Source organism: Chelonia mydas, chromosome 6 (assembly GCF_015237465.2).
Source record: "Chelonia mydas isolate rCheMyd1 chromosome 6, rCheMyd1.pri.v2, whole genome shotgun sequence".
NCBI lineage: Eukaryota > Metazoa > Chordata > Testudines > Cheloniidae > Chelonia > Chelonia mydas.
Genome location: NC_051246.2, coordinates 23,723,528 through 23,745,150, shown reverse-complemented (window position 1 = coordinate 23,745,150; position 21,623 = coordinate 23,723,528). Strand labels below are relative to the sequence as shown.

At 49.3% G+C, this 21,623-nt stretch overlaps 2 protein-coding genes across 18 annotated transcripts in view; one reads left to right on the top strand and one right to left on the bottom strand.

Moving 5' to 3' along the window:
• The window catches only part of LMNTD2 (lamin tail domain containing 2), a 104,497-nt gene extending 88,137 nt beyond the window's left edge, over positions 1 to 16,360 (top strand). The window contains exons 10-16 of the mRNA XM_043548491.1: positions 265 to 391; positions 1,363 to 1,558; positions 3,998 to 4,117; positions 9,537 to 9,745; positions 10,658 to 10,806; positions 12,469 to 12,575; positions 14,996 to 16,360. Coding sequence (XP_043404426.1) covers positions 265 to 391; positions 1,363 to 1,558; positions 3,998 to 4,117; positions 9,537 to 9,745; positions 10,658 to 10,806; positions 12,469 to 12,575; positions 14,996 to 15,142 — 1,055 coding nt within the window. The 3' untranslated portion in view covers positions 15,143 to 16,360. The remainder of the gene's footprint in view (positions 1 to 264; positions 392 to 1,362; positions 1,559 to 3,997; positions 4,118 to 9,536; positions 9,746 to 10,657; positions 10,807 to 12,468; positions 12,576 to 14,995) is intronic.
• A 66-nt stretch (positions 16,361 to 16,426) lies between these two features.
• The window catches only part of LRRC56 (leucine rich repeat containing 56), a 134,160-nt gene continuing 128,963 nt past the window's right edge, over positions 16,427 to 21,623 (bottom strand). For all 17 annotated transcript variants that reach the window (XM_007056741.4, XM_043549895.1, XM_043549897.1 and 14 more), the window contains 2 exons: positions 19,117 to 19,504; positions 16,427 to 17,983 (listed from right to left, as the gene is read on the bottom strand). In XM_007056741.4, the coding sequence (XP_007056803.2) occupies positions 17,791 to 17,983; positions 19,117 to 19,504 (581 nt within the window). In that variant the 3' untranslated portion in view covers positions 16,427 to 17,790. The remainder of the gene's footprint in view (positions 17,984 to 19,116; positions 19,505 to 21,623) is intronic.

Genomic DNA, 21,623 nt, shown 5'->3' with positions numbered 1-21,623 from the left:
GGAGTAGAGTCCTACGGCCTATGTTAGGCAATGGTCTAACTAACGGATCATAATGGTCCCTTCTAGCCTTAGAATCTGTGAACCCCCCCTAAAAAGCAGGAGTACATAGTAAATTGGATGTTATCTGAAACCAGTTCTACCTCTGAGGAGAACTGGGCAGACTGAGTTCCACCTCGGTTTCCCCTTTCAGAGGATTACATTAGCACATGTTAATATTCAGTAGCTGTCCCCCCACTTTGAGTTTGTGTCTCTTTCTTTTAAAAGTCCTGGATCTGAAGACAGAGCAGTCCCAGGATCTGTGCCGTCTCACTCATGCCAGTCTTGATGGGATAGGAGTTTGCAAGACATCTGTGATGCCCTCAGGTCGGAGCAAAGGCGAAGAATACGAAAGGTGAGTGCCATGACCTGGCACCCCTGAGAACATCAGACACAGATACAGGCAGCTGCTCTCATGTAGCTGGGACTCAGGAAGAATTACAGAAGTGTAGGACTGGAAGAGACCTTGAGAGTTCATCTAATCCAGTCCCCTGCACTCAAGGCAGAACTACATAATAACTAGACCATTCCTGACAGGTGTTTATTCAACGTGCTCTTAAAAATCTCCAATGATGGAGATTCCACAACCTCCCTAGGCAATTTATTCCAGTGCTTAAATTGCTGCAATTTAAGCCCATTACTTCTTGTCCTATCCTCAGAGGTTAACGAGAACAATTTTTCTCCCTCCTCTTTGTAACAACCTTTATGTACTTGAAAACTGTTATCATGTCCCACCTCAGTCTTCTCTTCTCCAGACTAAACAAACCCAATTTTTTCAATCTGCCCTCATAGGTCACGTTTTCTAGACATTTAATCATTTTTGTTGCTCTCCTCTGGACTCTCCAATTTGTCCACATCTTTCCTGAAGTGTGGCACCCAGAACTGGACACAGTACTACAGTTGAGGCCTAATCAGTGCAGAGTGGAGCGGAAGAATTACTTCTCGTGCCTTGCTCACAACACTCCTGCTAATCCATCCCAGAATGATGATTGTTTTTTTTTTTGCAACAGCATTACCCTGTTGACTCCTGTTTAGCTTGTGATCCACTATGACCCCCAGATCCTTTTCTGTAGTACTCCTTCCTAGGCAGTCATTTCCCATATGTATGTGATCAATTGATTGTTCTTTCCTAAGTGGAGTAGTTTGCATTTATCCTTATTGAATTTCATCCTATTTACTTCAGAAGAAGTTTAAGCTGCGACAGTGATAGGTCTCTCTCTCTCACACACTCGCTCCTTGTCTGCTAGCAGTAGAGGAGGAAGAGAAGCTCCTATCCTCTTTCTTCCTTTGGTGCATTATTCCTTCCATTTGTCTCCCTGTCCCCAGGGCTCCTGGGGACACAGGCTTCCTAAAGATCACCACCGTGAATCGCAAGGGCAAATTTGTTCGAATCCTCAACACCTCATTGGACCAAGACATGGACCTGAGTGGCTTCGTCATCCAGCAGTGGATGGGAGGGTACCCGGTGTCCATCTACCGCTTCCCCCCAGACACTACGCTGCCCGCACTGCATCACATCACGGTAAGCAGCAGGCCCATTTGTGGCGTGATGCACTGCCTGGTCAAGTGGCTGGAAAGGCGAGAACTGAGTGACCAAGAAAACCAGAGACTCTGGACCCCATTCTCCATTACGCTACAGCCGCTGCAGACACCTCGGGTGGCATAAAAGTGCCCTTAAAGGGGTGATAAATGGCCCCCTGAGGGTACCTCCTGTGCAGGGCTGGCGTGGAGGTGGCACAATGTCTTGTAACAGGGTACTCACTGCTGGAGCATCTCCTCTGCCTGGTCAGACACTCCCTTCCTTCACTCGCTCAAGGAGTCCCAGTGCCTCTCTTTGGTGGCTTGGTCTCCAGCCAGCCCCTATACCGTTTTCCCCTGCCAGGTTAAGAAAGTCTCACCAGACCAGCAGCCGGGGTACCTTTCTAGGCAGTGCCACTGTCCCAGTGGCTGGTAGGGAAACCCAGCCCCACCCACTACTCCGCTTTCCAGTCCAGGGGCCCTCAACCAGCAGCCCAGGTCTGCACCATCTCAACCCTTGCTGCTATTTCCCTGGGCCTCTTCCTACTCCACAGGCTTCCTCCACCACCCCTGTGGGTAAACCCTTCCCACCAACCCCAGGGCTCGGGCTCGGGCTCGGGCTCTGAGTTTCTTCCTCTTCCTCTTCCTCTTCCTCTTCTCACTAGGCCCAGAATGAGACTGCAGCCCCTTCAGCTCTCACTTCCTGGCTTTATACAAGCCCCACCTATTCCTGGCCAAATGGGCTCCATCTTCACTTTGGGCTTGTCAGTCAAGCTTATGTCTTCCCCCAGGTGCAGCCTGCCAGGTTAATTAGCCCCTTCTGAGCCACCTTAACCCCTTCAGGGGTGTGTGGGGAGAAGACCCCATCACACGGCTCTAGGCCAGCCCTGCTCCCGGCCCCCAGCATAAGGGGTATGTCAGGGCACGTCAGGGTTGTTGAAAGAGGGGGCCGTGGTGGGGAGGGGATGTAGGGTGACCAGACAGCAAGTGTGAAAAATCGGGCTGGGGGCAGGAGGTAATAGGTGCCTATATAAGAAAAAGGCCCAAATATCGGGACTGTCCCTATAAAATTGGGACATCTGGTCACTCTCAGGGGATGTGTCTAGAGTGCATTGAGCTATGGCTATTCTTGCTTCCCACAGGGGGGCATGAAAAGCAGAGTGTAAATTAGAGCAGCCCTGCAGCTGCTCTAACTTTAACCAAGCGCATGGAGGTAGGCCCCAGAGTATGAGAAAAGCAAAGGGGGCTTAAAGCCACCTTAACACTTCCCCCTCCCCACCCTACCCCACACACCTCTCTTCCTGCCCCAAGCAAAGGAGGGGAGGGAGGGAGGGAAAGGGGCCCTGCATGCTGCTGCAGGACAGACAAGAGGATGAGGGCAGGACAAAGGCTGCCTCACTCATTAGGGTTCAGCAAAGGACAGAAGGAGCCTCCTCCAGTTGAGTTCTTCATCTCACAATGTCCCGGGTGCTGGGCTGTCTCCGAGATGCCTGACTCAGTGGGAAGGGGAAGCTGGTGAGGGAAGAGCCACAAACAACACACAGAGCTGTATAGAAGAGTCAGTTGCCAGGCTAGGCAGCATCCCCCTTCAGGGGTTCCCCCAGCATTCCTGAGGTGGGTGGGGGAGGTGGCAGAGCCCGAGCTGTGTGGGCCCCAGCGCTGTGAAGCTCACTCCCCCCAACAGGGTTTCGCCCAGCCCAGCCTTCCCCACTTTTAAAACAACACTTGACACTGTGTGTCTGGCAGAGGCCTTTTCTGGGTTAACCACTCTCGGCCCCAGTGCAGCAGGCCCTGGCCTCTCATCAGTGATGGCACAGCAGCCTGGGAAGCCGCCTGGCCAAACTGTAAGGTGGATGGAAAGCTATCGCCAGCCAGAGCTACAGAGCATAGACATGGGCTACCAGAACAAGGAGTAAAGCAGGCAGTGCAGCCTACTGGCTAGAGCAGGGGCCTTGGGGGCAGGATTCCTGGGTTCCATTCCCAGCTCCACCACCGCACGCTGTGTGACCCTGGGCGAGTCATTTCTTGGGGTCTCTCTTTACCCATCTGTGAAATGGAAACAACCGTACCCACCACACAGGGGTGTTGTGCGCCTGGGGGCCCAATCCTGCCCCTGTGCTTATGCCGAGGAGAGCCTTGCTCTGCAAGCGGCCCTGCTGGCTAATGTCAGGAAAGTACTTGAAAGCCCTCAGATGACAGGCGATAGAGAGAGGGATGTGCTGGCGTAAGCGATACGGCGTGAGCTCCAGGAGCTGCACAGACACGCTTCCCTTTCCCAGGGGCAGGACATGTTCATCCGATTGTAAGCTCTTTGGGGCAGGGGCTGTCTTTTTTTCTGTGTTTGTACAACACTGAGTGCAATGGAGCCCTGGTCCACGACTAGAGCGCCTAGGCATGCCACTAAAACAAATAACCAGCAATAATAATCTGCCCTGGTTTTTAGGTCTGGGCTGCAGGAACTGATTGCACCCATAAAAAACCCACAGACATGACACTGAGGGCCCAGCAGTATTTCAGAATGGGCCCAGAATGCACCACAGTCCTCAGCAATGCAAAGGGCCAGGTGAGTTGCACTTGGGGGCATGCCGGGGTGGGAGGGGTGCTGTATTCGTTTGTACACCTCTCTGTGTCAGGCAGAGCGGCAGTGGGCGGCTGATAGCCCCAAGGTGGGCTCACATCATGGGAACCTTACCACGGGGCTGCAAGGCAGACAGTGCGGATCTACCAGGGCATGCCTGCAGGACGATCTCCCCTGCACACACGTAGCTGTGACCCTGTTACTGACCTGCTTGATACGTCAGGGCTGGGGTAATATGTAACGAGTGATTCTTCACAGGCAGCCTGAGCCGTAGGTTAAAACCCAGGCTCCTGGCGCTGCTTTCAGGACCTGTGTTCCCCCATGGCCAGCCCAGGCAGGAGGGATCTCCCCTCTCCTTCCCCTAGTGAGGGGCAAAACTAGCTCGGGGCTTGCTGAGAAGTGTAGTCCCCCCAGCAGCCAGGGTCATAGTCTGGGATCTTGACAAAGCCTTCTGGAAAATGGGACTGGGTTTATAACAGGCTCCTTTCAGAGCTGGTGCTCGGCATTGGCATAAGCAGACTAAGCAATTGCCTAGGGCCCCAAGCAGCTCAAGGGGGCCCCATTCACTTGTTTAGTATGTGTTGTTTGTGGGGGCTGCCCCCCCTAATTATTCCTGCTTAGGGCCCCCAATGGGCTAGCACCACCTCTGGCTCCTTTTGCCCCAGAACAAGGAGAGACTTGGAGGAAGCTTCTGGGACTTCTCCTAGAAGAAGGGGGAAAGTTCCCCTTTTGGGGGGCTGCTCTTTACTGTGGTGTAACTGGGGTGGCCCTTTCCATTGGTTCGCCCTGCCACAGTGACCCTTTCCGCTTCCAGTGCGGAAGGCAGTTCCTTGCTGGAGGCACAGCTGGATCACGCTCATCCCGCAGCGGTGGTTCCTGTCCCGCGGGGCTGGGGCTGGCTCCCGCTCCGGGCATTGTGACCTGGCACGTGGGGTCATGATGGAGAGGTGGCCCGGCCGAGCTCAAGGGGCATTCTGTGACCCCGTGCACCAGCTCCTAATGCCCGGAGCGGGGAGCCTCTGCCTCTGCAGGGTGGGCTCTCTCTCCACTCCCACCGCAGGGCCTGCCCTCTGCACTGGGCTGGGATTAGGGATGTGGTCCCATGGCGGAGGGTGGTGCTGGGGTATTGGAGCCCGCTCAGCAGCTTCATATAGTGCACCCAGTGAATCAGGAGCCCCCCCTGCACAGTCCTGACTGGGGATGCATTTCAGTCCAAGCAGTCTGTATAACCAGGACATACAGCAAACCGGAGATTGTAAACCAGCTGGGACCAGCTGGCGACTAGGGGGATCTCTCGGGTCTGGAGCACAGTGTGGCTGTTTCAGCCAGAGCTTTGTCTGCCTGCAACAGAGCTGACTCTGTGCCCTACAAGCCCCATCACGTCTTCTCCACCCAGGAGCAATTGCTTGGTGCTTCGGCAGAAGTGAGGGGAATGAGTGCTCCATAGGGCTGCCTCGATGACTCTCCCTCATCTGTCGGGTTCATTCGCCGTCCGATGGAATCAGTAATTACAGACCAAGGCCTCTGCAGTCTTGCACAGCAGCTTATTCGCCACTTCCCCTTGTATCCAATTAGTCAAGTAAGGCATTTTGCATGCGGTGATGCTACACATTAAAATTCCCAAGCACATGTGTAACTTACATTTAAAAAGGACAGTGATAGTGATTTTGATTTTGATTTAGCTGGGGCTTGGTCCTGCTTTGAGCAGGGGGTTGGACTAGATGAACCTCCTGAGGTCCCTTCCAACCCAGAGGTTCTAGGATTCTAGGATTTTTCTGTATGTTAAACAAATACCAATTATTCCAAACTGGCTGACTGAGCGTGCACATTAGCGTCTGAGATTATAGCCACTGCTGGTGTTGAGGTTGAGACGCATTGACTGGTTAACAGCTCCTTTTTGTAATGCACATGCTGACTCAGACGGTCTCTAGAATGGCTGGACCGCATGGGGAATCTGGAGTAGAGCCGGTCAGAAAAACATCAGCGGAATCGTTTTCGGTGGGAGAACACTGTTCTGTCACAGTCAAAACACTTTGGTTCAGAGAAAAACCGGGACCAAAGCTCCGACAATGTCCCATTCTGACATTTTCAGATCGCAGCATTCTGATCTTTTGTTTTGAAATTACTTTTCGTTTCAAATGGTTTTGGTTTTGTATTATATTGTAATATAAAATGTAAAAAGTCACTTGAAACATCATTTCAATAAACCCCAAACTTTTCTTTTTTTTTTGCCATTTTCTTTCATGGAGAATTTTGCAATGTGCGGATTTTGTTCTTAAGTGGGACAAAGGCAAATCTCGAAACCTTTTGCTCAACGGAATTTCTGTCTTCGGAACAGTTCTAATCAGTGGTCCAAATTTGAGAGCGTTTGAGTTAACAGTTCCTGAGATACAGCCTCCTCTCCTCCCCAAAAAAATCACTTGATAGCAACATTTTACAGTTCTTATAATGTTTTGTGCACACCTGGGGCTCAGACTATAAATCTAATCCTCCCCAAACTGAAGTCACCTGTTCAGAATTGATCTCCGCTAATGCCCAGCACCCTTTGCCCCTTCAGGGAAGCGATATTTAAAAGTTAGCCAGTGTAAAAGTTGGATCTACAATGTGGTTTGAGCCAAGCTGACAAATCAGTGAAAGTCGTTTGTGTAGGTGCAGCAAGTCTGGGGCTCTACGGCAAGCCAGAGGGCTTGCAGGCAGCCTGCTATGTAAGAGTAAGTGGATGGCTGAGGGCGTTATGTGGTGACCCTTGATCGGCCGCAGTAGTACTTGTGTGCTGTGAGATTAACTCCCAGCCCTTGGTGGCGCTCCAAGAATGTGTGCTCTGCGCAATTGGCAGATATGCCTTTGGAAAGTTTTGCTTCTGCTTCAAGAGCAGTTGTTTCAAAGTGTTCTAAAATCCACATGCACACTCAGCTGGGTTTGAAAATTGCTATGCCATATCAGGGCCAGGGATAGAGTTAGTGATCTAAGTGTGGGGTCATTGTCCTCTAGTTCCTCAGATAATCCCCCCCCCGCCCCCCCCAGGAGCTGCTTTTAATAGACACATTACTCTAAAACTCACATGCATAAGGCGATTGTTTTGAAAACTGGTATGCTGCAAAATGGTGTGGGGTAAAGTAAATGGTGAAAATTTGAGATCATTTGGTCAAGGGGTTGCTGAAATATAGCCCCAGCCCCCCCTAATATAACATTTTCAGCTTCTAATAGCGTTTTTTGGTGCAGATCTAAGGAAAAATCTAAGACTCTGCCCCTCATTAAATGCATAGCATGGACTGCCCTTGAGCTCACCTATTGAACAGTACAATATTTGTACTTCCCGGTTTTCATAGGTTTAAGTATAGGTGCACATTCTGGAAGGGGATTAGGCAGCGCTGGGCAACCTTCATTACGTATTAACAAAGTTTTTGAGCAGTTATCAAAGATCTATGGTACAGCACAACCTCAGAGAAGGAATGTTTTACACCTAGCACTGAGCCAGGCAGTCACTCTCCTTAGACTGCTTCCTCACTCCCAACATGGCAGATATGTCGGGCAAAGCATGTCTGCACTTCTGCCCCACGGCCCTCACCGCCGTCCATTGGGACTTCCACAGAGCATCAAAGGAGCCCACCAAGGCGCACCACTGCAGCTGGGCTGGGGGACCTGCGATGAAGCAAGTAGCTCGGTGTTAGGTGCAGTAGGTGGAGACGTTATCCTTCCACGTAGTGGGGGGGATGGAAGGGTAGCACAGAGGATGGCTCCTGCTCAGGGAAGCTCAGCAGCACACAAGCACCGTTCCCCGTTCCCTCCCGTGGATGTTTTCCCTCCACACACTCTCACCAGCTCTCTTGGAGTACGGGCGAGTGAAAGCCAAAAGAACTAGGTTCTATTCCCCGCCCTTCCACAGCCTCATTTTCCCATCAGTACAGTGGGGTCAGGAGAGCTGACTCACACCTTTGAAGATCCTTAGCTGAAAGGTGCTGTGTAAGCATTGCACAGGCTTCTGGGGAGCTTCCAGGCAGAGTTCAAGGTGCTGACTTTAATCTGTAACGACTTTGAAATGGTTTGGGTCCTGGTGAGCTGAGAACCCATCTCTCCCCACCTATGCTGCAGCGGCAGCCAACAGAGGCCTTGGAGCTGCAGTTCCTGGAATTAAATTAGAGGGATCTGTTAGCAGAGTGTCCCCCTGGAGGCCCCTCTAAAATCGACTCCCCTCCTTGCTATACCGCAGATGAGTTTGTGAAGCTTCTGGGGGAGGAGTGGGCTTACAAGTGGTCAGGCAGGTTTGCCTGTGTTGGTGTATTTCTGTAGGGGAGCTTGTTAATTAGAGGACTGTGCAAGTGAACATGGTTCTGTGGTTGAGATGCCTGGAGCCGTGGCCAGGTGTCCAAAAAATGGAGCTAGATACCGGCGATCTAGAATAGCAAAGCATTACGGAGGAGGAGGATGAAGATTGTGAGTACAGGGAGCAGCCTCCTCGGTGGGATTCTCTGGCCCGTTACACTGAGTTTTCAGGAGAAATGCACTCAGCTCTCTCTGTCACATGCTGGCGTGTCTCCGCGTTGCTTCCCCTTGGCTGCAGGGGGGAGCACCAGGTGTGTAGCACACAAGCAGGTATCCTTCCCACGAGCAAAAGGTTTTCATTTTCAACTTCCCAGCTTTCATCTCTCTGGTGAAGGCTTTCCTGCTGCCCCTGTGCTGCTCCACGTACACTGCCCAGCAGCTGCCAGTCGAATCATTTTCCCAACAAAGCTGCCTCCTTGTGTCCGAGTACAGGAAGCACAGGGATCTGAGCTGAGATGGATGCTGGAAGCAGGGCTAATTGCAGCCCTGAGCTTGGCAACAGCCTTTTTGCACTCATGTCACCTTGTGGCCTTGTTGCTGTCCCCTGACCCTGAGCCTCTCCTGGGCGCTATGTCTGGGTTAGACAGCATCCCTCTGATTCCAGGAGGGGGAAAGATAGACAGTGAAATCTGCAGGTGTTCTCAGTATTCTAAGGCTTTCCCCAACGTGTCCCGAACCCCAGCTTTCTCCTAGGGGCTGCTCCCACCCACAGGCTTTCCCATCACAGCAAAACATCAGCCACTTCCCTGTCGGTCACCACACCGCCCCAAGGCCACAGCTGCTGCGCTGGTCATTCCTCTGTCAGCAGTTGTCCTTTGCCTCCCAACAGAGCCAAGCCCAGCCTCAGAAGCAGCGTTTTCTTCCCTCCCCAGAGTCTGCTATGTGGTGGTCAGTTTATTGCTCCCACCCGGGTCAGAGTTTCAGTAACAGGCTGTGGGGGGGCCATGACAAGCACCGAGCAGGAATAAATCCAGCCGGTGGAGCAGTTGGAATGTGAGGAGGGAGAACCAAGGGATAGAGGGGCCTGGAGAATAATCCTCTCTCTTTCCTTTCCTTCCCTCACTCCCTTGGCCTGTCCGAGACTCTCTCCAGGTACACGGCCCCTCACAGATTCACAGCAGCCGCAGACGCCTACAGTGATAACACGGACCTTTCGGTGGACAAGTTCCCACTCGCTGGAGAAGGGGAGGAAGCAGAAGAACCTCTGCCCCAGAAGGATCAGCAATGGGTCCCTGCGGCGCCATGCAGAGGGAGGACAGGCAGGCCACCGGCTGTACTGCAGGAGGCCAGGTAAAAACCCTGGCTGGAGTGAAACGCTCAGCAAAGCTCCTCTCCTGGGCCTGGCACAAGGGGCCCGATGCCCAGTCACACAAAGGCTCCTTTGCCCCATCCCTGCAGGGGGCCTCGTTGCTGGCGTGGAGCTGCTGTGAGAGCTCTGCCCCAGCCCTGCTCCCAGGCCCCAGTGGAGAGGGCAGGTTGGAGATAGGCCGGGCGGAGGAATGGGAGACTCTCCCCTTCCTGCCACAAGTGGAGGGGCAGAAGAACTGAAAATCAGGGCCAAGGGGGGCAATGTCTGATCCTCTAGGGTTTTTCTGGCTCAACTAGGCCTTTAGCACTCATATAGCTGCTACATTATGAGTCAGGGGCAGGGAGAATCATACAGCAGCAGCAGATAGCGTGAAGGAAGTTGAAGTTGGGAAATCAGAGAAGAGGCAGAGGCTAAGCCAAGTTTGGCCAACACGTAGCAGGGAGTTTTTTGAGCCAAGAGTGTGAGGCACCCCCAAATGGCCAGGATATAAGAGCTGAGCTGTAACAGTGATCGTATTTGTGCTGAGAGCGGGTGTAACGGAAATTCATACTTCAGGGGCTCAGCTGGGTGCTGCTGCTGGGGTGAGGCAGGAATGTTCTCTCCCAGGGACAGCATTGCATAACTGGCCAGGTGTATTACGGGCTTTTCACGGGCGAGATGTAGGACGCCAAAGCAGACAGAATATTGATCGGAGCTGATATTGCACATTTCAGAAAGGCTGGTGGTTCCCTGCAAATGAGATTCCATACCAGTAGCTGATGGTTTGAAACATTCCCAGCAGTAAAATGAAGCCCCTGAATTGACTGAGACTGATGAAAAGTGTTGGTAACAGATTACTGACACTCAGCCAGATTACGTGGTGCATCGTGAATGGGTCCTGTTTCTCCTCACAGGGACAGGAAGCACTTTCCTGTTGGCTCTTCAAACAGGAACCATCTGGGAGACCCTTCAAACAGCGGTAAGAGGAAAATCCAGCCTGGACCCAGAGAGGCAGTTCACAAGACTGTCTCTTTCTCAGTCGAGAACTTACCTTCCATATCAGGTGCGTTGGTGCAGAGCAGCACAGTGCTACATACCCTACAAAATAGTTTGGTACTAAACCAGCTCAGTCAGTCCAGCACTGACTTGCACAGTGGCACTCACCCTCGGTGTCAGGCAACCTGCATTCAGATGATTTTGAACAAAACAATGTCATGTCGGTGGATACACTACGTGAACCAAGTAGCCATGAAAATGCTCCCCAACCCCCAGGACTGTCTGGAAAGCGCCTGTTCCCTGCTTTCAGACTGCCCAGAATGCCAGGCCCTCGCCCAGGTCTGGAATGTATAATCACTCCTTACCCACAACCCCACAGCAGGTTCCAGAAAGAAGGCACACCTCAGACTGGCAATTGTAACATTCTCTTTACTATCAACATCAAGAAGATCCTCCCGTGGCGTAAAGCGCCCTAGCGTCACTGACTTCCCCAGAACTCCGCCAGCTTACAGCAGCTGAGGGGCTGGCTCACATTGGCAACGTGAATGTACTCTCCTTAGAGCACCGAGCGTGTTCCACCGACCACCCAGCATAACCCTCCTGTGCCCTCCCACAGATCTCCAGCCCTCCACCCTGCTGCACCTCCCCTGCCAGCTTCGGGACTCTCCCACAGTCCCCGTGTGATGACATGGAGGTCACTCCTGTGCAGCCCCGATTGGCTGAGCATGGCCCAGCTGGTGAGCCCTGCCTCACTTCCCTTCGCCTGGGTTATAAACGAGTCCAGACAGACCTATTACATCAAAGCCCACCCCCTTTTCCAAGGGTCTCAGTTATTAACAAAAGCCAAAAGCACAAGCAGGAACTTACTCAGATACACCTGGGGACATTCGTTGTCTCGGGTTCAGTCCAACCAGCAATCTCTGGCTCCTTCCTTCAGAAGACTCTGCATCCCCACACCCCTGAGCAGTGTTTCTGGAACCCTTCCAGGTGTCTTCTCTGGGTGGCTCCTTTTCAGGCCATCCTTAGGCAGGAGTCTCCTCAGCTCTCCTCTTGGGAGCTGAGCGACTTCTGGGTTAGCATTGCCCTGCCCTGCCCCTTCGGCAAGGCCCTGATCTCTTAAAGCTACAGGGATGGGATTTCCTCCCAGACACCCCTCAATCCCAGCACTGCTTCCTCTCCATCCGTATCCCCCGTTAGGGCCTTCTGTAGATCTACTGGACTTCTCAGATCCTTAAGGGCTATGCCACCTGGTGGGGTGGGCTGACCACGAGGCATTATTGCCCTTAAGGGGAAGACTACCCTGTCACACGCCCCCCAAACAAACTCTTCAACCCAACTCCTCATTCTGGTACACAGAAGGAATGTCAGGGTTTTATTCACCCAGCAGTGAGATGCAGCCACCTCTGGGGCTATGTAGGGCACTCATTTTGGACCAGACTACGTTTCCAAACCTATGTATAGCCCTGGGGGAATAATGGGTGGAACTGTCAGGGGCCCCTGGCTCTTCTCACCTAGGACAGGCTGAAATGTTTGGCTGAGATTTACTGCTCCTGCTTCCTGGGTGTGCACTCCGTGCATAGCACACTGCGGCCCTGGCTTTGGTGGAGGCTTTTGGCACTACCTAATCCAAACAGCAAGTTAGGAAACTTCCCCAAGTCTCCTCACGATTCAAATGTGTTTTCATGAGAGAGTGCCTCTCCCACTGAAGTCTCTGGGGTTCTCTCTTCAGTGGCAGTCAAGGAGAAATGCTTTTCACCCAACAAGGAGAAGGAGGATGAAGAGGAGGATTTTGCTCCTCATGGAAGGCAGCCTCCAACTGCAGAGCCAAAACCCAGAGTAAGTAACTCTCTGGCAGTGCTGGACACGGAGGGAGGGGAGCTGTGTGGGAGGAGATGGGTTGTTTAAGGCGTACATTATGTCAGACAGAGCTGAAAAGGGGAGGCAGGGCCCTGCTAGCCATTTGATATCTACACCCTCAGCTGGCTAGTCTATTGTTCTCCCTTAACCAGCGTATCCGTCAGCTCCCTGTGGCAGGGTCGGGGCTGTAGAACTGGACAGACGCTTGGCAAAAGTCCCAGGATATTCATTGCTCCCTGGTGGCAAGCGTTGCCTGGGGCATTAAGAAAGATCCTGCAGCTGTTAATACATTGCAGCAAGGTGCGGAGGAAGGTGCAATATGTCTGTTATCTGGGACAGCGCCAGAGCATGACCTAGTCCCAGAATAGGCAGGCTTTGCCAGCAGCAGATAAGCAGCCAGCACAGAGCAGCCTGTAATGAAGGCATCACAGCGAGGCAAGAGGAAAGAGGTGGCAGGAGGGAAGGGGTTGCAGTTGCTGTGCTCAGGAGGAAGCGCTGTAGGGAAATGAACAGATTCACAATGAGCAGCTTGTGTCCTGAGGAGCCTCGGCCGTCTGGCAGAAAATTCCTCCCCTTGGTTCTGATTTATTAACAGCTGGGGGGAGGGAGGGTGGTTCTTTCCCCCTGTCTCCTGCTTAGACTGTAAATATCAATTTGGCAGCAAAGAGCAAATCCCATTAATTCTGAAAGATTCTTGAAGGCATCAGCAGTTCCTGTCCCGTTACAAGACTGAAGGGACCTGTCTGCGATTCCTAGCATCCTAAGCTGGGACGCTGCAGAGATTCAGATGAAAAGAATGGGATAGGCCCCTTAGATCCCTGGGGGCCAAGGCAGGATTCTAATCAGGGAAACATACACAGAGAAATCCACAGCTAATCTCATTTCCCATTTCATCCAAGTGAACCCCCCTCACAGGCATCCCATCACACTCGGCATTCCTTAGTAGATTGATAAAACAAGGCCCTAGATTTTTTTTTATTTTTTGTGTGTGGGGGGCAGTTATAAAGGTGGAGGGTGTATTACACTAGCTAAACCAGTGTCAGCTCCTGACCCCACAGCTCTGCCAGGACAGCTCAGCCCTGCTGTGCAACAGCCTGTTCCCTGTGCCAGCCCTGGAATCAGGGACTGATAATTGTGCAGTGGTTCTCTGCTGCTTTGATGTGGCATCCGCTAGCAATAGAGATGAGGCCACCAATCTTCTTCCTTTGTATGTCAGGCTGTGATGACAAGTTTCCTCTCTCTAACCAGCCTTCCTGCTGTTACATTCTCGCTGGCGTTATGCTGCTCTGCAGGTCTTATTACACATTAAACCCCATTGTACATACGCTTGCATGCAGTATTCAGGAGGTCCGGCCCCCAGGGAAGGATGTATTTAAGGCTGAGTGCGGAGTTCAGACCGGTAATAGAAAATTGTCCACTAAGCCCCAACAACCATTAATTGGATCTGCTCTCATCTGAGCTCCCCTTACCCCGTTCTAGAACTAATTAGCATTTTCCCAGAGAGTGAAAAGTTAACTATGCCACATATGGAAGGAGGCAGTGTGGGCCCCTGGGAGTCAGCAGCTCTGCCACTGGTTTGCTGTGAGACTTTGGGTAAGTCACGTCAACTACCTCAGTTTCCCCATCTGTAAAATGGGGATAACAATGCTCACCCTCCTTTGTAAAGTACTCTGAGATCTGCGACTGCAAAGCCATGTATGAGAGCTAGGTGTTATTTATGGAAAAGTGGGAGGATAGTTAATTTGTCTCCTGTGACACTGACTGGGAACGTAGCCATTCGTGGGTCCAGTCAGACAAAGTGTGTCAGCCCCGTGAAGCACAATCCCCCTCTCCTACACTTCAGAGTGTTTGCTGTGCCTGCCTCCACTTTTCTGTAAGGTGACTGTAGCAGCAGGCTGAGAAAAGGGAAGCACAGGTAAGATGGGCAACTACTTGTTTGTGTGTCCCCGAAGTTAAAATAATGACTCTGTGCCATCAGGATGCGGGATCATGGATGTTTGGAGAGCCTCCTGGTGTGTCCACGTGGGATAATCTGTCCTCGTGCCATGCTGCATCATGAGCCTCTATCACAGCATTATGTGTGCAGCTGCATCATCGTGATGCAGCAAGGTGACATAGTGAGACCCGTAGTAAATTCATACGCCTGTCATGTCCTCTAAGAGCAGCTTTCAAGCTGCAGGCAGACCCATCACAATGGACTAGGCTCTGAATGTCAGAGGAGAGGAGGCAACCCTAGGGCTCCTGGGAATAAAAAATCCCTCCCATTAGAGAACATTAGACATGGATGAACTCCACAGTGGTGTTCACTGGAGCTTGAAAGGCAAACACCAGCCAGGTACCCAGTGGCACTCCCCATCTGCTATCACATGCCTATTACTTATGATAACTTTGCTTTTCAGGTCTTCAAGACAGCTCTGGATACAACAATTCCTACGGTGGCGCTGACAGGACAGAAGAGTGCTCGATCTAAATACGGCTTCAAGCACATGGCTTACCTACCTACCACTACTGACATGCAGCTTAGGAGATACTGTCCTGCTAGATGATGCACGGATTAATAGGTGACACAGGAAGCTTGCACAGGTTCTTAAATACACGCCATGCTGCTCCAGTGAATGTGCTGCCATCTGGCTTACTTCAACCAGGGGAGAAGAGTCAGTCAGTAATAGGTAGGGTGGCTGTTTTGAAAGGATGTGCTGCCTGCAAGGCTGTTATTTATCACTTGAGAACTCCACCAAGAGCAAAGTCAGGACACTGTAGGCAAGATCATCATGGAGCGGCCGTTGGTGGCTCCAGTTCTCACCCTTCCAGTCAGGAGGCCCATGGTGGAGGCTTGGAGTAAGGTCTGCTGGTGATGTGTTCCTCATCCGATGACAGTAGAATTACTGGGGCAAGAGAGAAGGTCTCTATAACTGAGATGAATGATGACAAAGGTCAGAAATGGAAGGGATTGCTCCCACTGAGCCCACAAAGGCACTTCCCAAAAGTCTCTTACTCTGCTCCTGTACCATGGTCCCTGTTAACTTACCAGTCCATAGACAAAAACACTACTGATAATTTCTCCCTGTCCCCCACCACAGGAATACAGTGGAGAGGCCCCTTGCCTGATAATGGTACAGAGCCAAGCCTGTGTTTTCCTGGAAAGATCCCATAGCCGTTTCCAGAAGTAGCTTCTCCATCTGTGCCCAGTTTGTGTTCAGATCAGGCAGACAAACCCAACTGCCTGATTTGCAAGCCGAAACCCCATTTATGCATGAGAATGTAGGATTCTGCACATACAGTCACAAGCACAAATTGAGAGAGTAGCTAGGGGCCATTTGCAGCAGGTGGTCCTAAATACCACTCACTTTTACACTAGCTTTTATACGCAGGGCCTGCTTTTCACAAGCGTTGAGCATCTGCAACGCCTATTGACTTCACCCAGGAGTGTGGGCACTCAGCACTTCTGAAAATCAGGCCCTAACATTCTTCTCTCTTCTATCCTATTGAGCCAGACTGTCCCTTTATTTTGTTCATGATCAGTGACACTGGCATAGAATCAATTTGAGATGCCAGTTTAACTACACAAGCACTTTGTTGGGCGATGAGTGACTGGAAATCCCTCCAGCACTCATGATTTTGGGGAACTGCTTGCCACTCAATACTTAATGTATCTGATTGATGATTCTTTTTTATGCCCGCTGAGAGAATATGAACTTGACTTCTGCTCACAACTATTTTATAAGAGGAATGGGTAGCAGGGCAGTGGGACCAAACTGAAGGATTTGGGTCTATGGTACATCGTATTCCTTTAGTTTATATTAGCAGTGAGGTTCAGGCAACAAACTATACAAGGGATAATTGCATAATTTAATGTATTATCAACTGTTTCCCAGAAAATATCTGTAACGTATTAATTTGAAGGTAGAAAAAAAAAAGATTTTCTGATGCTTGGTTTGAGAACACCTGACATTGTTCAGATCATACACCGCAGTCACTCTTACCTATATCACAGTGTGCAATCATTTAGATCAGCCCATAGTGCTTTACATCTTACCTCAACATGGAATAAATACCCTGTGGAAAACAAGAACTGCTCCTTCCCTACCCACTTCATTGTTACTGATGAATCACTTAAAATAATGAAGTCACATTAATTTGGAAAATGTAACTGATCTGAAAGAATAAACATGGAATGTTTGATTCTGCATGTCTGTTTGCTTGTCACTCATTTGCTCTGAAATGTCAGGGTGACAAAGAGAGTTTTCTGGGGAGCCAGCTGGACCCAATGAAACTTATTTACAAAGGTCACTGGGTGAAATTCAGACGTGAGATGTCTAGCCATAGAACAGCAGTTCTGGGGAAGTGCTGAGAGTTCCTTCAGAGCAGAGACCCGGCAGGCTGACACACTGATGTTCCAATGAGTTGCATCTTCAGTATTCCTTCCCTTAGCCATATAGCTGAGAGGAACAATTAAAGATTACAAACAGATCAAAGTGGTAAATGTCAGTGGGAGAATGGAAATTAGTGCTAAAATCAGACAGACTTCCTGCATGCTGGACTTCAGCTATCCCAGGTGAGTAGGGAACACGCACACTCATCTGCAATACAATCATTTTAAACTGGTCTTTGCAGCAATCCCCCCTCCACTCAGAGTTGTTTCACTTGTGTGTTGAACATATAGGATCCAAGGAGCGTACGCAACGAGCCTGTTTAGATGACAGCAGGCTGACACATGCATGAGTATTTTGCAGGCTGAATGCAAGAGGGAAAACTGAGGGCCCTCAGATGCCAGCTGCCCAGCACTGAGTCTAGGGGACTGCAACTTTCCCTTTCCTGTGGGGCATCACTGCAGGCTCCCTAGTAACATAGCTGGGGATTAATGCAGAGAAGCCAAGTGTGCCAAGTCTTGTCCCTTTCAGCACACAAAGACTATACAAATAGCTGCTTTTTATTTAATAAGAGGTTGATCAACTGTTGAGTTGATTAGAAGGTGCTTTTTCAAGCAAGCATTTCTGACCAGCTGTAGCTTTAACTGAGACCAATCAAGCTGTTAGTTCTGCTTGTGCAGCTCCATCAATGTATTCAGCTCTCATAAGAAGTCAGAATACAGCATTCGTGCTGCTGGTGCTAAGTGTGGGGAACGCAGACTCCAACTGAGCACTGTGGGCTTGTCCGACTCGGCTCCAACATACATGGCTACTTGGGGTATTTTCTATGACTTTGGCATCTTGCTCTGAGTAGCTGTTGAGACACTGGGCCTGCTTGGCAACCTCTGCAGAGCAGCCTTGGCCGTCAGAGGACGGACCACATTCCTCAGCGCAAACCTCTCTGGGGTTTTTGTGGATGAGCGGACAACTGGCTGGTGATGGTTGATCACTCTGGGGGGACTCCTATCCACAGTGGCTCTGAAAGGAAGAAAAAATTGCTATTGTGAGATGGCGCAAGTTGTTATGGGGAACTGAGTGAGCCCCGTGGATTCACCCGAGAACTGCACCAAGCACTTCCAGCACTGGACACCACAGGAAGGTTGGCACAACAGGACTCTCTGAGGTGAAATTCAGACCTGGGATGTCTGAGTGGGATGGGAATTTCACTGCTACTTCAGTTAGTTTGGCAAACACTAGACTGCTCGCCAATCTCTGTAGATGTGCAGAGTCTCCATATGGATGGAGGACTGATAGAAAGGCTGATATTGGAGTTCTACCCTGAGAAGACAGATCGGGACACAATATGAAAATGTAATTCACTGGGTCTTTGGGTTTTTGGGTTATTTTTAACTCTTTCACTGCTGGCCCCCCTCATATCTGCTGTGTCATCATTGTCCACCAGCATTTCATAGGTAGGAATCCTACCTTGGCACACAGCAGATGTCTTTTACCTGGGTACAGCTGGAACACGGAGTAGCATGCAGGCAATTGAAGAGTTAGATTGTAAAGGGAAACTTTTCTCTGATTTAGAAAGTAGCTAACCCTCATTTGGAGTGACCCGAACAAACAGTACAAGGGACAGCTCCTGTGTTGAGCCCATACTATAACTATTATGTTACCTGGAAATCAAAATGTCCACATTCTGGGCAGCTCCAACTTTCAAAAGAGCAATAAGATGCTGATACTACAATAGAAGGGTCCAATCACAACCAGATTTGGTTTACATGACACCTATCTACTTTACATCCACTTTTATCTTTAGAAAGGCCTTTCCCCCTGAATTTCCTTTTCAAGTGAATTACTGTAAATTTCAAGGAAAAACTGCGTATCTGATGTGACTAATATCGAGACTGAATGTTAGAAGTAACCAAGGTATGAGTAATGTAAGATCGTACTAGTTTATTTTTGGAAGGACTAAATGATGCATAGGTCACCAAGATACCAAGCAGTGCTTTCTACAGAATATATGGTAGATACCATCTAGCTAAGAGTTTGGACTCTGTGGTGTAGTAAACATCAGAGTCAACAGGGCTTCACCTTTTCTCCCCCAGTGAAGTCCCTTCTATGCTTACCAGAATTGCATAGAAAAGTTGCCTAACTAGCGAGCATACCTGACACTTGTTGATCCAATAGCTGCTGGTCCTGAAATAGGCCTCCTGGTTTGCCTGCCAACACTCTCGCTGGTCCAAGTCCTCCGTGCAGCTCTCAATGGTGATGCTTCACATGCAGCAGGTGTGTTGTGCAGACTCAGACTAGCAATCTCTTCACCCACAAGATGGGCTGCCATTTCTGTGCTAACTCTTGATTGGGGATATTCCTTCAGTTGAGCTGCTTCTCTCTGGTTGGGCACTTTCAGACGTCTGACCCTGATGTCTCTCACTTTCGAAGGTCTAGCTGCAACACCCTGCATGGACGAGGGTGAGGGGCACTTTGGAGGAGAAGGTACTAGGGAACGATTCAGACTGGTGAGCACCACACTTTCTTGGGCATGTGATGAATCTGAAACACAACAAGAAAGCACACTGATTTCCTGGCATGGGTCGTTCACCTAACTTTTAATGGGCCAATCTAATGTTTACTGAAGTCATTGGAAAGGCTGCTTTTCACTTCAATTGGCATTGGATCAAGTGATGAGTCCCCTCAACTCCGGTTACTTCCAATAAGGGTGGAGGACTCAGAGCACTTCAGAGGAGTGCATCCCAACTCCCGGAAGTTTAAGGCACAAGAAAATTGCAGATCAAGGGATACTGAGTTTTATCAAATACAGAAGTGCAAACACGGCTCTCACATTAGCATTAGAATAAGGGAAAGCACCTAAATGTTAAAAATATTTTTGTATATTCTTTTTACTGTTTATAGTTCAGCTCATATGATCCCTAGCTGTAACACACACGGAAGGAGAAGAATCCTGATGATGATGTATGACTGAGCCCGTTGGTTTTCAGTTTAAACTGATTTTTACCAAAAAATTCCCGGGTTTTATAAAAAGTATTATTCTGTTTTTTGCAAAAAAAGAAAAGGAGTGCTTGTGGCACCTTAGAGACTAACCAATTTATTTGAGCATAAGCTTTTGAGAGCTACAGTTCACTTCATCGGATGCATCCGATGAAGTGAGCTGTAGCTCACGAAAGCTTATGCTCAAATAAATTGGTTAGTCTCTAAGGTGCCACAAGTACTCCTTTTCTTTTTGCGAATACAGACTAACACGGCTGTTACTCTGAAATCTGTTTTTTTCTGATTTCCACTCTACTTTTGTATCATTCAAATATATAAAAATAACTTGTTTTATTAGGAAAATACAATACATTGCATGAGATGTATGTATTACGATAATACATTAGTCTGTGTGTATATGCAAAGCTGCCTGTTGAAGTAAGGCTATGCATTAGTCTAGAAGATACACACTACAAACAAACAGGCACACACACAAGCTCTGAAGTAAGTGCGCATCTGAACGTACTGATGAATCTCATGCCCACCACGTACACCTTTCAAGCTGTTAGCAGATAATGGTTTAAAAGTCTGACACACTAAAATGGGAAGATACCGAAAATCTGTATCAAAATATGTTTCAGAACACAAGGAAGAATTCAAAAGTGTTCAAAAAACAAAAACAGGAGAAAAGGATGAAGTTGAGTGTATGTGCTGCAAATGGTGTGGCCCAGTTATTAAATGAAAATATTTATAGGCTAATAGTTCTAAGTCTACAACAGTAAACTGTTTATTCAAATAAAAAGTTTTATTTGGGGATTACAGATATATTGTTTTCTTAAACTCACAGGTGGCATTGGGTTCCGAGTTCTGTTTTAGTTCTACAGCAAACCACACTCATGAACGGAATTCAAAGTATTAATCTACTGAATACTTTTTTTCCCATCTTTCTGTCCACCAGAATGAACCCAAATATTTACCCAGAAAAATTATTAATAGTTTTTTGCACTGGTTTTCACCTATTTTTGTTGTTGTGGTAATAAACACTGATAAATTCCTGGGAAAAATTAAATAAAATAAAAACTGAAAACGAAGAGCCCTGTGTATGACCCGGCAATGTTGTGTATGTTTATCCTTAGCAAGATTCTATATATAGTAGAGATCCATTTGCTGCTGGCCATAAAAAGATTGAACTGTACCTAATTGACTGATGTACAGAATTTAGGCTAAGGACACAATCAAAAGAATGGCCTTTGAGTAGTTGTGTCACTAAACCTCTAGGAGAGAAATACAGCCTTATATGTCCTACCTGAATGCAATTTATTATACTGCTTGGGTGACAAGAAAACACATTCCAATGTACTGCATCTCCAGTATTTCTTCCCATAGCCATGTAGCTGAGAGGAACAATGAACGATTATATTCTTTCTTCAGCTATCCTTCGATGTGAGGATGATGTTTGCCAAGGGGGTCCATTGGTGGGTTTTAAAGTGGCTGTGGAGCCCAATTCATGCATAAGAACATAAGAATGGCCATACTGGGTCAGACCGAAGGTCCATCCAGCCCAGTATCCTGTCTACTGAGAGTGGCCAATGCCAGGTGCCCCAGAGGGAGTGAACCTAACAGGTAATGATCAGTGATCTCTCTCCTGCCATCCATCTCCACCCTCTGACAAACAGAGGCTAGG